Source organism: Myotis myotis, unplaced genomic scaffold, assembly GCF_014108235.1.
Source record: "Myotis myotis isolate mMyoMyo1 unplaced genomic scaffold, mMyoMyo1.p scaffold_m19_p_22, whole genome shotgun sequence".
Taxonomy (NCBI): Eukaryota; Metazoa; Chordata; class Mammalia; order Chiroptera; family Vespertilionidae; genus Myotis; species Myotis myotis.
In genome coordinates, this window is record NW_023416327.1 from 1,727,428 (window position 1) to 1,741,933 (window position 14,506).

At 46.1% G+C, this 14,506-nt stretch overlaps 1 protein-coding gene across 8 annotated transcripts in view; it reads right to left on the bottom strand.

Annotated features, from left to right (window-relative positions):
• Positions 1 to 14,082, bottom strand: part of SCAPER (S-phase cyclin A associated protein in the ER) — a 165,864-nt gene extending 151,782 nt beyond the window's left edge. For 4 of the 8 annotated variants that reach the window (XM_036355336.1, XM_036355332.1, XM_036355333.1 and 1 more), the window contains exons 1-5: positions 13,921 to 14,037; positions 8,327 to 8,395; positions 6,609 to 6,726; positions 5,606 to 5,676; positions 1,757 to 1,951 (exon numbers count right to left, since the gene is read on the bottom strand). In XM_036355336.1, the coding sequence (XP_036211229.1) occupies positions 1,757 to 1,951; positions 5,606 to 5,676; positions 6,609 to 6,726; positions 8,327 to 8,332 (390 nt within the window). In that variant the 5' untranslated portion in view covers positions 8,333 to 8,395; positions 13,921 to 14,037. Of the gene's footprint in view, positions 1 to 1,756; positions 1,952 to 5,605; positions 5,677 to 6,608; positions 6,727 to 8,326; positions 8,396 to 13,920 lie in introns of those variants that run through there. The other 4 variants (XM_036355331.1, XM_036355337.1, XM_036355330.1 and 1 more) reach the window with 3 other exon arrangements.
• Positions 14,083 to 14,506: the final 424 nt, after the last annotated feature.

Consider the following 14,506-nt stretch of genomic DNA (forward strand, 5'->3'; position numbering starts at 1 on the left):
AATGGATAAAAGAATTAAAAAAAAAACCACACACCTCTAGGTAGTATACACCCAGCACATGTTTTGACCAAATGCTATGTTGTGTATTTTCATCCCCACCTGTACGTCCTGGAGGGGAGAGTAGTCGAGTTGGGTATGAAAATACTGTTAAGCTCCCAGGTTTCATTGCTCAGTATAAGCCTCTGAGCATCTGGGCACAGCACAAATAGAGACCACACCTCTCTCTGCTCTCGCTGTCAAAACCTCCATCGTTACATCTACAACCTGAACAAGTTTCTATTCCTGTTACATCATCACGAAGCGTTGGCAGACGACTGACAGAGCCAGAAATACAAGCCACACTGTCTTTTGGCCAAGTCCAGCCTCTCCAATGCAGATCAGAGAACAGGCAGGAGTTTCCTCTGCTCAGCACAGAGACATACTGACAATCGGACAAACTCACTTCCATGAAGAGGGACACTCTTTACAAACAAATTTGACTTCTTCACTCAACCTTCTGTTATTTTTCATCATAAAGCAAACAATCTGCTAATCTGATCTCTAGGGCTGACCTGGAGATTATCTAGGCCCACATACTCACTTTAATAAGAAAATATAACTCAAAATTAAGTCCAATAGTGTTATCTACCACAACATGCTGACTCATCAAACTCTGTGGATGATTTTGCCCCAAAATATTTTTTAAATAGAAGAAATTTTATATGCTGATAGTAACAATATTGTGATAATCAAACCATAAATTTGGATGATTTCAATTACTCTTCATTCTAAACATCTGCTTCTGACGAATCATAATTCTAAGCTAGTCTAAAGCCGGTTTTGGTTGTTTCCCATTTTAGAGGAAAGGCAGCTGCTGTCTCAACACATAACTTTCCTTTGACCCGACATACATTTCAGAGGTCGGCAGCCAATGCCAGGGTTCTCAACCCTGCTCTCTGTAGAAACAGAGAGGCTGCCTTCGTAACATGTGCATAAAGATGTATCACTCTGGACTTTCTCAAACTAATTTTATTCAGTATAAAGTAATACAGTATCGTTTGTATTTACTAAAAAGCCAGGCTTTGTAGTGAATTTTTAGAGACAGCTCATGCTGTGTGTCTGTTTAATATCCTATTACAAACACAAGGTTATCTAAAAATAGAAACATGCCTCACTGAGGACATGCCACCCCCACCCAGGATGGTTTGCGGGTAGCCATCAATCTCACTTTTCCCACCCAGGGTGAGTTAGGAGAGTGATAAGTATCTCAACCAAAAGGGAGCGATGTCTAATTAAAGACAGTAAACGGGAAACCAAAGAATGTGAAAAATCTCACTAGTGCCACCTACAGCATCAAGGGGGGATGAAGAGGAGAGATTTTAAAAATGTGTGTGTGTGTGTGTGTGTGTGAGAGAGTGTGTGTGATTTCTTGCCCAGGACTATGTATCGACAGCTTTCTACCAAATCCTGCACACAATATAAAAGTACATAATTAGGTAATGCAAAAATCAACAACAAAGTACCCCTGAAAAGCCAAGAAACACCCAAGCTCTCATAGAAGCAGCGAGGAGAACAGTGGTTGCGGGGGGGGGGGGGGGGGCTAGGGAGAGGCTGGTCAGAGGGGACAGACTGTCAGCTGTAACATGAGCGAGCTCTGGGGGCCTACCGTGCAGCCCTGCGACGACAGTTAATACAGTGCGGGAAACGGGAAAGTCAGGTGGAGCAGAGACCGGGGAATCTGGCTTCAAACGACTGCAAAGCCTCACACAAACCTTACCTTACATTCCACCACACTCTGATCTGATTCACAGGTTACGTAGATTTCATCGACTGCCCGGCGAAGATTGTCAAAAAGAAATGCCCAGTATCTAGCTCTTAGATCAATTTTGCGAGGGTGCCTTGTTTTAGTGGGACTTTTATCAAAGTGTTTATCTCCAGTTGTAGCTGTTATTTTACAATCTCCCGCGGTGTTCTGGTGAAGCAAAACAAAACACGAAAAAAATGTTTTGAAAATCCTCCACGGGTTGTATTATTACATAAAGCACATGTTTCAGCATAAATACTTAAAAACATGACATCGTTCTTCTCAGCTTGTATCACAGCACGTTGAAATCACTTAAACAAAGCTTGTAAAGGTCTGTAAAGTTAATTCTTATTTCAGGCATGTCTCATTGGAGGTATCAGGAGGACCTCAACTGTGACTAGATCCTTATTCAAAAAGGAGCACTAAAGAGGCTCCTGATTTATTGGAAGAGTGTATGGCACATTTACATACATTGACAAATAATAAAGAGCAAGGCCAACATTTTGAAACAGCTTGCATATATTCTTCTCATTGAAAAAATAATAACATACACTACACAGTTCTATTCAGCTGCTTAATTTGATTGTAAACCAATTTAAAGTAAAAATTAATATATAAGTGCAAAACAACTGACTAGGAGAAAACATGATGGATTATTATCACCAAGCACATGCAACTGCAACCTTCCAGCCCCAGCAGCACCTGCAGCCACAGGGAGCAGGACTCACAACACGGGTGGCAACACCTGCAGGCCTGACAGCCCCAGAAGCAGTGCAGGTGCCCGCTACCCGAGCTCCCCCAGCCACCAACGCAACCCCATGCCATGGAGACACTGCCCAAGACCCACAAGACCCTAGACTCAGCGGGCACCGCCATCTCAGTGGCAATACTGCAACAGCAGAGACCCGGGCAGCAGCCAGGTACCAGCGACCCCCAGATACACAAACAGCAACAAAGAGGGCAGCTGTGACACCTCTGGCGGACACCTTGGAAGGTAGACAGTGCTGGCGATCAACTCTAACCAGTCAGCGCAGGTAAGAGAAACCAAAACCTGTCCTATAGCACCACCTACTGGAAAACAAAAAAGGCCTCTAATTACCAACCTGTTGGATTGCTAGGCAAAAAAAGCTTTACCTAAATTAAGAAAGTTGTTCACTACTTCAAATTCACTGGCTGAGGGAAAACCCATCAAGCACCATGAATAATAATAATCACAGTAACACAGCATCACACAAAAGAGACAAACCTCCAGAAACCAAACTTAAAGTCACGGAAGACTGTGATCAAAAGGATCGAGAATTCTAAATGGCCGGGTGGCTCTGGTGGTTAGAGCCGGACAGGAAAAATTTATCCAGCAAAGTTATGCTTCGGATATAAAGGAGAAATAGAGACTCTCTCCAACAAAAACTGATGGAGTTCACCACCATGAGACTTGGCTTCTGCCCGGGCCGGTTTGGCTCAGTGGATGGAGCGTCGGCCAGTGGACTAAAGGGTCTAGGTTCAATTCCGGTCAAGGGCACCTAGCCTGGTTGTAGGCTCTCCATCCCCAGTAGGGGGCGTTCAGGAGGCAGCTGACCAATGATTCTCATCATTGATGTTTCTATCTCCCTCTCCCTCTCCCTTCCTCCCTGAAATCAAAAATATATTAAAAAAAAAAAAAGAAAAAAAGACTTGGCTTCTAAGACATGTTGAAAGGAGCTCTTCCGCCAGAAAGGAAAAGACAACAGTCTGACAAGGTGATAGGGATTATCAGAATTGAGTGTTAAAAACCTAATTATTGCATAAAGGTTAAAGGGGGAAATCATTAAAAATAACTATGGCTACTTCAATGTGGTAATGAACACATACCATAAAAATAGATAATTTGCAACAACAAATACATGATAGGGGAGTAAGTAAAGGATGAAACTTATATAGGCACATAAAGATAAGATGCTATCGAAGAAGAAGGACTACTTTATATGAACTCTGGACGCCACAAAACAGAACTCTAGCCCAGCTGGCGTGGCCCAGTGGGGGAGCACCACCCATGACCAGGAGGTCACCGTTCGATTTCCAGTCAGGGCACAGCCTGCCTTGGGGGCTCCATCCCCGTTGAGGGCATGCAGGAGGCCAATGGACGTTTCTCTCTCATCGATATTTCTCTCTCTCTATCCCTCCCCCTTCCTCGCTCTAAAGAAGGAAATCAATAAAAACAGAAATCTAGATCAGAGACACAAACATAAAAAAGAGAAAATGAAGACCATCATCATAGAAAATCACCAAATTAAAATATCAGTCAGAAACACAAGAGAAAATCAACAATGGAGCTATAGAGCAATCAGAAAACCAAAAATGGCAAGAGTACGGCTTCATATGTCAGTATCGCCTTCATGTAAATGAACAACTCACCAATCAAAAGGTACAGAGTAGCTGGACAGATGAAAAAACAAGACCCAACAATACACTGCCTTAAGGAGACTCATCTCAGTTACCAAGACAAACACAGGTTCCAAGGGAAGGTGTGGAAACTAGTGCTCCAAGCAAATGGAAGCCAAAAGAAAGCATATGTAGCCATACTTTATCATACAAAACAATGGACATTATATATAGATGTGGGCATCACATAAAGGACACAGTCAAAAAGAAAACGCAACAGTAACGTATATGCACCCCACTTAGAAGCAAGTAAATACATAAAATAATTATTAACAGATCTAAAGGTATATATTTAGGAAAATAGTAGGAGACTTTAGCACCTCACTTAGACAGTAGGGCAAGAAAGAAATATCGGCCTTAAATGACATGAGTCCAGGTGTCCTTAAATCGATACAGACAACATACTCCATCCAGAAGCGACAGAATACACATACTTCTCAAGAGCACACGGACAGACCGCATGTTGGAACACAAAGTAAGTCTCCATAAATTTAAGATTGAAATTATATCAAACATCTTTTCTGATCACGATAGTATGAAACTAGAAATTAACTACAAGAAGAAAAATGAAAAATCACAACTATATGGAAATTAAACAACATGAACTGAACAACAAATGGGTCAATGAAGACATCAAAGGAGAAATCAAGAAATACATGGAGACAAATGAAAATAAAAATATGACACCAGCACCTGTGGCAGGGGCAGGGAACTTCCCTCTTCTCTGCCAAGGGCTATCTGGATATTTATAACGTCATTCAAAGGCCACACAAAATTATCACCCGAAAAACTAGCCTGCTGTATTCGGTCAAACATTTAACCAACTCACCCCTAATGCCTTGGTTTCTCTTACCTGAATCATGAAGAAATACAAAATCTGAACAGACCAATCACTAGTAAGAAAGTTGAAACAGTAATCCACAACCTCCCCCAAACCAAAAGTTGAGGACCAGATGGCTTCCCTGGTAAATGCTACCACCCAAAGATTTAATACCTGAATTTCCTCATTTGTAAATGAAGACAGTAATAAAGCCTACGTCACAGGGTTATTATGATAAGCAGATAAATTAATGTTTGTAAAGTATTTAGCACAAGCTGTGCACATAGTACTATATAAATGTCTTTCAGCCCTGGCTGGCATTTCTCAGTGGTTAGGATGTTGGCATGCGCACCGGAGGGTCTCGGGTTGGATTCCTGGTCAAGGGCACATACCTGGGTTGCAGGTCCGATTCCCACCCCGGATCGGTTGGAGTGAGTGTGGGAGGCAACCAATTGATGTATCATGTCGATGTTTCTCTCTCTCCCCCTCCTCCTTTCCTCTCACCCTCTTTAAAAAATTAATGGAAAGTAAATTGTATTTTATAACTAAAATAAGAAGTGAGTAAAGAGTTGCATATGTTTTACCTGTTTAGTAGTTTTATGAGTGCCCTGAATTGTCCTCTTTGGTTTTCCACCAGTTTGAAATTTAGATTTTCCTTCAAGGCAAGAATAAACAGATAAATATACAGATCGACAGACAATATAAAATAGAACCAGAGAAATCACTCAGACCTACTAACACACAGCCTCCCTCTATTCACAGTCAACCTGAACCACGGCTGTAACTGAAAACAAATTCCCAAGGTCCCAGGGACTATTTTCATGGAACAGCTTCCCCAGAACAGGAGTGAATCAACTCCTTAAAGAGGTCAGAGTTTCTGACAATGTAAAAATAAGGTCAAATGGAAAACTTCTGGAAAAAATTTGTTTCATGAGTGAAAACATGAATAAAAATAAAATTTAAAAAGATCAAGTTAGTGATACTTCTCAACTTATATATACAGGTCTGAAAAATACTTATTTGAATTCAAATCTTATTTCAACAATAAAATTAGGAATACGTTTTTTACAACATAAAACTCAGTATTTTCTGTTTTGATGAACTTACCTGATGTATGGCATACAGTTTCATTTTGAAACGGGAGGTTTTTTAGTTGTTTGTATTTTTGCAGTCAGACATCTCTCTCTCACTTGTCCTTTTTTTCTTTTTTATGAATGAGTCTGAGCTACTTCATAACATTGTGGATTTCTATTTCAAGCAGTACTTTAACCTCGATTCCTTTCTTCAAGAAGACTTAAGCAAACCACCTACTGCCCTGAGCAGAGAGCTGGCCCGTGCACCGAAGGGTTGCAGGTTCAACCCTGGTCAAGGGCACATACCTGGGCTGCAGGTTTGATCCCCAGCCCAGCTGGGATGCGTGCGGGAGGCAGCCAATCTGTGTGTCCCTCTCACGTTGATGTTTATCTCTCCTTTCCTCCCTTCCTCCCTCCCTCTCCACCTCTCCCCCTCTCCCTCCCTTCCATTCTCTCTAAAAATCAACAGGAAAAATATCCTTGGGGGAAGATTAACAACAAAAAATATACATACCATCATCATCTTTGCTTTCCAGTGGAACACTCCAAGCTATGAGATTTCTTGCTGTACGACCCTCCTCTGCAACTATCCTCCTGACTTTGTCATGGCTGTTGGAGCGCTGGAATGAAGCCTATGGACAGAGAAGAGAATATTGATTGAATTATTAGTCAAGATATAAAATATATTTGGCAGTAAATGCATTATTTCTTATGTTTCTCTGAAAGAAAACACACTCTATTCATTTTTCATAATCCCGTTCTTAGAAAAACCTAACTAGTAACTTACGTAGAATAGTTTTGAACATTTTAGTCTAAGTAAGCATCAGGATTTGAAATGCAATAAATGAGTCTGAGATACTTCATAACACTGTGGATTTCTATTTCAAGCTGTATTTTAACCTCGATTCCTTTCTTCAAGAAGACTTAAACAAAAACATTACTTTCATCCAAGGTCACAGTGTGCCACCTAGTGCTACATGGAGACTTTCACAAAGGTTTGCTCAAATATTAGATGTTTCAAAAAAAAGCAAACACCAGTTTCACGTAAAAGTTTTTCTATCCAACTCTTATAATAGATAGTCTAACAAAGCAATTGTTCATAACGTTCGCCAAAGTGTCTACAGATTTCTGAAACTTGCTCCTAGACTGGGGGAAAAATTACTTTCACTCATTTCTAAATAATTTCTACTTGTAGCAACTTCACTGATAATCTGGAACTGTTGTCAAGCATTGCTTATTAAATGTTTATGTTTGCACCTACATAAAAGTATCTCCTTTCCACAGGAATTAAGAGAGAGGGATTCACAAACTGAACTGGGCCTCCCCGAGGCCACACAATGAGGGAATGAGAAGGAAGGAGGTACAGCACAGCCATGTGCTGGGAACCCAGAGTGAAAACATCCGATCTGTTTGGTAATGGCCCCCCAAACCTCCCGAGGCGGTTTCCAGGAAGACTGGGCTCCCCTAGAGACTCCGTTCCCTCCTCCTGGGTTGGAGTGGCGCTGTTTAAGGAGAGACTCAGGCCTGCCTGAAAGTCTCGAGTCAGAAGAGCAAGTGTAGGGAAGGGAGCCTGTCTGCCCAGGTTCTGGGGAGTCTCACCACGCTGACCCCACCCCCGACCCACAGAGGGCCTGGCCCAACCTGCCAGCTCAGGGAGAGGGTGGCTTCTTCAGAGCTGGCTGGGTCCTGGGCAGAATGCAGGGCAAGCTGTTGGCATGGATGGATCTATATCTTCTTAAAATTAAGACAAAAACGAAGCCGGCTTCCACTTGTGTATCTGCCCTCGGTCCCACAAATGGTAGGAGTGTGGCTCTCAGGTTGAATACTACATTCACAGGTGTTCACTTCATTACTGTGCTTCACAACAAACGTGTTCCCTAGAGTAACTTGTATGTAACAAATGTGACATCAAAAAAGATAATAAGTAAAAAATAGGCTGGCCCATCTGGTGTGGGGTGTAGCTCAATGGTTTGTGCCTCGACCCAGGAACCAGGAGGTCACCGTCCGATTCCCAGTCAGGGCACATGCCTAGGTTGAGGGCTTGACCCCAAAATGGGACATGCAGGAGGCAGCCGATCCATGATTCTCTCTCATCATTGATGTTTCTCTCCTTTCTCCCTTCCTTTGGCTGAAATCAATAAAACATTTTTTCAAAAATGGGTGGAAGAAAGAAAGGAAAGAGGGAGGCCAAAAAAAATTAAGGTTAGTGTTTGAGGTAGTTTGATCACTTACCATCATTCTTCAATTCCCTTCTATGCCAAGAAGCGCTCATTTATCAAATAAACCCATGGGGTGTGACTCCTAGAATTAAAAAACAATTAATTATACACACACACACACACACACACACTAATAGTCATAACATTGTCAAGAAAACATATCTATATATATAAAAGGCTAATATGCAAAGTGTCCCCTCGGGAATTTGACGGGGAGCCTGGGAGTTCGATTGCTGGCTATGATGTGTGCTGACCACCAGGGGCCGGCCCTAATCTCAAGCCAGGCCTAGGGACCCTACCTGTGCATGAATTTCGTGCACCAGGCCTCTAGTTTATTCATAAAAAGATGAAAATCTCATCCCAAGTTTCTAATTAATCTAACAACAACAAAACTGCCCCTTTATACTGCCTGTTTCAATATAATATAGCATGTTTTAAATACTCCATGTTCTCCAAAAAGTAAAATAAAATGGGACAGTGTTAATTACAGGAGCAGCCCATGATAGCCCAACCCAGAGGCTTCCGTGTTTTTTACTCCCATTGATAAACACACACACACACACACACACACTAGTAGTCATAACATTGTCAAGAAAACATATCTATATATATAAAAGGCCAATATGCAAAGTGTCCCCTCGGGAGTTTGACCGGGAGCCTGGGAGCTTGATTGCTGGCTATGATGTGTGCTGACCACCAGGGGCCGGCCCTAATCTCAAGCCAGGCCTAGGGACCCTACCTGTGCATGAATTTCGTGTACCAGGCCTCTAGTTTATTCATAAAAAGATGAAAATCTCATCCCAAGTTTCTAATTAATCTAACAACAACAAAATTGCCCCTTTATACTGCCTGTTTCAATATAATATAGCATGTGTTAAATACTCCATGTTCTCCAAAAAGTAAAATAAAATGGGACAGTGTTAATTACAGGAGCAGCCCATGATAGCCCAACCCAGAGGCTTCCGTGTTTTTTACTCCCATCGATAAACACACACACACACACACACACACACACACACACACTCTGTATCCTGACTCAGTTTACACACGTTCAACTAAAGCAAGTTTCATGAAGTAATATGCATCCCTGTTATGTGAGAGGCACTCTGAGATTTCCTTCTCTGCTCTATTTTTTTTAATTATTGCTTTCACTTAGTTGGTTTATGACCCACTAATAAACCCCAACCCGGATAAGGAGCACTGTGAAACCTTCTTGGAGGCCCTCTCCCTCCAGGGAGCATGCTGTGCCTTTTCCTTCCCTTCCCATCTTCCCCTCCCTCCCATACCCTCAAAAAAATTAAAGTAAAATAAAATAAAATCCTCTTGGAAACTTTCAAAAAGTGAGATTTTTGTCATAATATGTTAATTACCAATTATATAAGACTCTCCATAGAACAGACCCCGCTTGACAGGAAACCTAGTTAATGTGGCCAGACCTTTACTCAAAGAAATCCAGAGCAGAGGAGCCAGACAGAGCCCAAAGGGAGAGGGAAATTGCTGCAAAGAATGGCCTAGCCCGGTAAGAAGAGCTCATGAACAAAGAAAAGCAAGCAGCAACTGGAACCAAAACTTTGGGAACGAGAGCCGAGATCTTTTATCCTTTGCCACGTGAATTTGCTCCTTTTAAATGCAGCCCCTCCAATGAAAACATATGCGCAAACAAAAGTTTACGTGCAAGCATTCACAGCGGTATTAGTCATAATAGCCCCAACGTGGAAATCACCCAGTGCCCACAAACGATGGATTTTTAAAAAGGAGTATATTCTTCAATGGGATATTATCCAGCCATAAAAAGGAAGAAAGTGTTCCTACATGCTGCAACATGGGTGAACCTTGAAAACATTGCACTCAGTGAAAGAAGCCAGTCACAAAGCCCACATATTACATGTATATGGAATGTCCAGACGGGCAGTCCATAGTCAGGAAACAGATCACTGGGTGTCTAGGGTTTCTTCTGGATACACTAAAAAAAACCATGTGTTAAAGGGGTGAATCGTGTGACATCCAGCTCAGTGTAGCTGTTGTATTTTTAAAGGGCAGCCCCTCTGCTCACAATTCTCCAGGCCTCTCCTTCTTACTTCAGAGTAAAAGGCAAACTCCTCACAGTAGCTCCCACACCCTCCACTTCCTAGCTCCCCCTAAACTTCCTAGCTCCCCACACCTCTCGCACCTGATGCTCATTCCACTCCAGCCACACTGGCCTCTTCATGTTCCCCAACACAGCAGACACACTCCGGGCTCAGGGCAACCCCATCTGGAGCAGTCCATCTTTGGCCTTCCCAAGCACTATCTTAAAAATTACAACCCATTTCTCCTGGTTTCCACCACCTGCAGGCCTTATTCCACTTCTCCTCTAGAGCACTTATCACCGTATATTATTTACTTGGCTGATGTAGTGTCCCATCTTTCCCAACAAGAATGCAAGCTCTATGATGTCTCTTGGGTTTCATTATTGCTATAGCCTCGGAACGTGGAACAGATCATGGCGCTGAGTGGGCATTAATATGTACTAACGAATGAAACCCATGCTAAAAAATCTGTGCTCCTTTCCTCTCACCTTCTACGTATTCAAAGCCTGCCACTTCCTCAAGGCCAGTTCAAAACTGATCTTCATAAACCCTCCTCTGACATCTGAATTCCCAGACTTTATCCAAATTCTTTCCATCTAAAAAGCGGCAGATGGCTCAGTGGATAGAGCGTTGGCCTACAGACTGAAGGGTCCCGGGTTCGATTCTGGTCAAGGGCATGTGCCTTGACTGCAGGCACATCCCCAGTAGGGGGTGTGCAGGAGGCAGCTGATCGGTGGTTCTCTCTCATCGATGTTTCTAACTCTCTATCCTTCTCCCTTCCTCTCTGTAAAAAATCAATATATTTTTTAAGAAATCGGGGGAAGGCATGATATAGTGAAAAGGCTTTATGGAGGCACCGAGTCCACCAAATCACTGTGACTTTGAGAAGTCATTTAACCTCTTTGAGTTTCAGTATTCTCATCTCTAAAAACGAAGGCCAGGTATTTACCCAATGAACAAAAGCATAGTTTCCACAACAAGATCTATATACAAATGTTCAAATCAGCTTCATTCATAATATACCACAACTAAAATCAACCCAAATATCCATCAAGAGAAGAGATAATCAAATTGTGATATATCCATAAATAGAATAGAATGAACTGATACAACGGAAAAGATAAACTTCAGACATTATGTGTGGAAAAAGAAAAAGAAACTGGACACAAAAGCGTAGATACTGAATGATTCCATTTATATCAAGTTTAGAACATTCAAAACTAATCTTAGGTGAGAAGTGTTGAGGAACGGCTGCCTTGGTCGAAGGGGAAGCTTGGACTAAGAAGGTGTACAAGGGGACTTTCTGGGAGATGGAACTGTGGTAGTGGTTCAATTGTATATAAAATTGATGTTATTTATTGAACTGTCCACCTAAAAAGTGAGTGCACTCTGTATGTAAGTTATACCTGAATAAAATGATTTTTTAAAAAAGGGCAGATAGCTGAGGGGTGGAATATGAAGGCTACCCCTGACTTACAAAGTTGCCAGAAGGATTAGATAAGGAACATATGTACTGAAATAAGTATGACCCAGCGGGAGACTGCATACTGATGTGGGACTGAATCCCAACGTAGCCAGTTTTTATAGTTCCTGGTTATATAGCCTTGGACAAGTCACTTAATCTCTCGGAAATGACGTTTTCACTTCTGTTCAGACAATAACATCCGCTTCTCTTACATGGCGCGTACTAGAGATCAGCACGTTCATGCAGCATCTGACACACAACAGGTGCCCAGATACTCGTTCACACAACATAAAACCCGCACATACAGATGCTCCGTGTTTTCCTCTCTTCCCTCCTTCCTGCATGAGAGTTTTCTGAAGAGGAGGAGAGGATCGATGTCTGAATGATCTTCTGCTTAAAGTGCCTTACAAATGGCAGGCCCTCAACAAAGATTTTGAAGGAAAGGAAGGAAGCTGGATGGCCTGATGATTACGAGGGACTAATAAACAGGCAGAGCAGAGGATTTTCAGGGCAGCCGACGTCCTCCATGCGGCACGATGATGGTGAAGCCCCAGGACAAACATTTTTAAAGTCTATGTTTAAAACTCTGTCTTTTGGGCCACAGTCACCAAAGTGATGTATAAAGGCATGTGCACAGGAACCCTGATGAGGCTTCCGTGCGTCCTCCAGCGGGTGCCCTGACCTGCACCAGGACGGGCTTAACCATGGAAAGTAAGACCTCGCAGCTCGAGGGAGTGGCAAGGAAGGTGGACTAAGCCAGCGGTTCTCCACCTTCTGGCCCTTTAAATACAGTTCCTCGTGTTGTGACCCAACCACAAAATTATTTTCGTTGCTACTTCATCACTGTCATGTGGCTGCTGAGATGAATCGTCATGTAACTATCTGAGATGCAGGATGGGCTTAGGCGAGCCCTGTGAAAGGGTCGTTCGACCTCCAAAGGGGTCGCGACCCACAGGTTGAGAACCGCTGGTAAGCCTCTGCTGAGGGCAGTTCCACACGCTCTGCAGACTCCTCGGTTACTCGCTATCCACAAACGTATGAGATGGAAAGCATGCGCCCCATTTCACAGACGAAGAAGCCGAGCCCCGGGGAAATGCACGATCGGCCGGGATTCAAACCACCACCCGTCCGTCCGCGTCACAGCTCATCCGATCGCACGTCCTCCCACGCAGACAACCTGTCAAGCCCTTCACGGGCTCTTTGATGGAGGAAAACACTCACCCCTCACGGGGTGTTTGCTATTCAGACCGGCTCACGCTGTGGCGTCCGTGAACCAGCGCCCAGCACGTCTGTGCGGAAAGTCATAACCAACCGGAAAAGAACACGCGCAGAGCCGAACACAAACCAGAATACAAGCCGGGCTGCCCGGCCCGACCGCCGACCTGAGGCCGAAAGCTCCGCCCGGACCCACCACGTGCCAGCAGGTGCCCGGGACGGAGGCGCCGCTGCCGGCCTCAGTTTCCCCTTCTGCACCGAGCACAGCCCCCCATCCCTCCGCTGATGAGCATGAAACGGTGCTGAAACCAACACTGTGAACGGCACCGAGCAACACGCCCAGCATTACAGCCCGTCAGCCGCCCTCCGAGCGGCTCTGTCCACGGACAATAACCCGCACCCACAGGGGAGGCGGCCGCGGAGGCCGTGGCAGCAGGTGCGGCCCGACCCGGCGTCGCCCGCTGTCTCCCCCCCGCGCGCGGACACGCCCGCGAGGCGCCGGGCAGGGGCGCTGACACCGGGCGCAGCCCTGGGGTCTCTCGCCCTCGGGGCCTCCGTCCGGCCCGGCCGCCCCGCTGAGCGCAGGGAACGCGCCCAGGACCCGCCGACGAGGGGCCGGCGGCGGCCATCACCTGTCAGCGAAGGGCCGGCGGGGAGGCCGCTTCCGGAACCCCGGGCGGGGAGGACGCCCCGGGAGCGAGCCCCTCCGCCCTCCCGTCCGGCCGCCCCGCCCACCTCGCCCCAGACCCCTCGGGCCCCCCCCCCGGGCCCGCCCCGGCCGCCGGCTCCCCTCCCCCCGCCGCGCCCCCGGCCTCGCCACCCGCACGCCCGGCTGAGGGGAGGGGTGGGAGGGCGTACCCCGCCGCCGCTGCGTCCCCGGGGGCCCCGCGAGGCGCTCCGCCGGCGGCGTCCCCGCCCAGGCCCGCCCGGTCCGAGAGGCGGGCGCCCCTCGCGGACACTCACCGCGGCCGCCCAGCGCGCGGGAGGCGCCTAGCGAGCGTCCCGCCGGGAAGGGGGCGGGGCCGCGGGCGTCACGTGACCCGCGCTGGCCCGGCGGCGCGCGTGCGCAGTCCGCTCTCCTGCTGGGGGTGGGGGGGCGGTGCAGGCGGGGGCCGCCGCGGAGAGGGGCTGCCTGTCCCTCGGGGCTGCGCTCGCACTGCCGCCTCTGACCACACAGCCCGCGCCCGGTCCCGTCCCCACAGCGAGCCCCGCGGAGGGAGGACCTGCCAGCGCGCTTCCCGGGAGGTCTGGTCGGCCCCTGGCCGGAGCCCAGCTCGCCCGGCTGAGTGGACACCCGACAGGACACCGATTAGAGCTCAGCTGCCCTAGAGTCAGTCCTGAGTGAAGTGGGGCCGAGACTCATGCCGACATTGTTCCCTCCGTCCCGCTGAGAGCGGACTCTCCACGCTCCTCCTCCCTCGTCGCCCACAACAGGTGGGAGCCA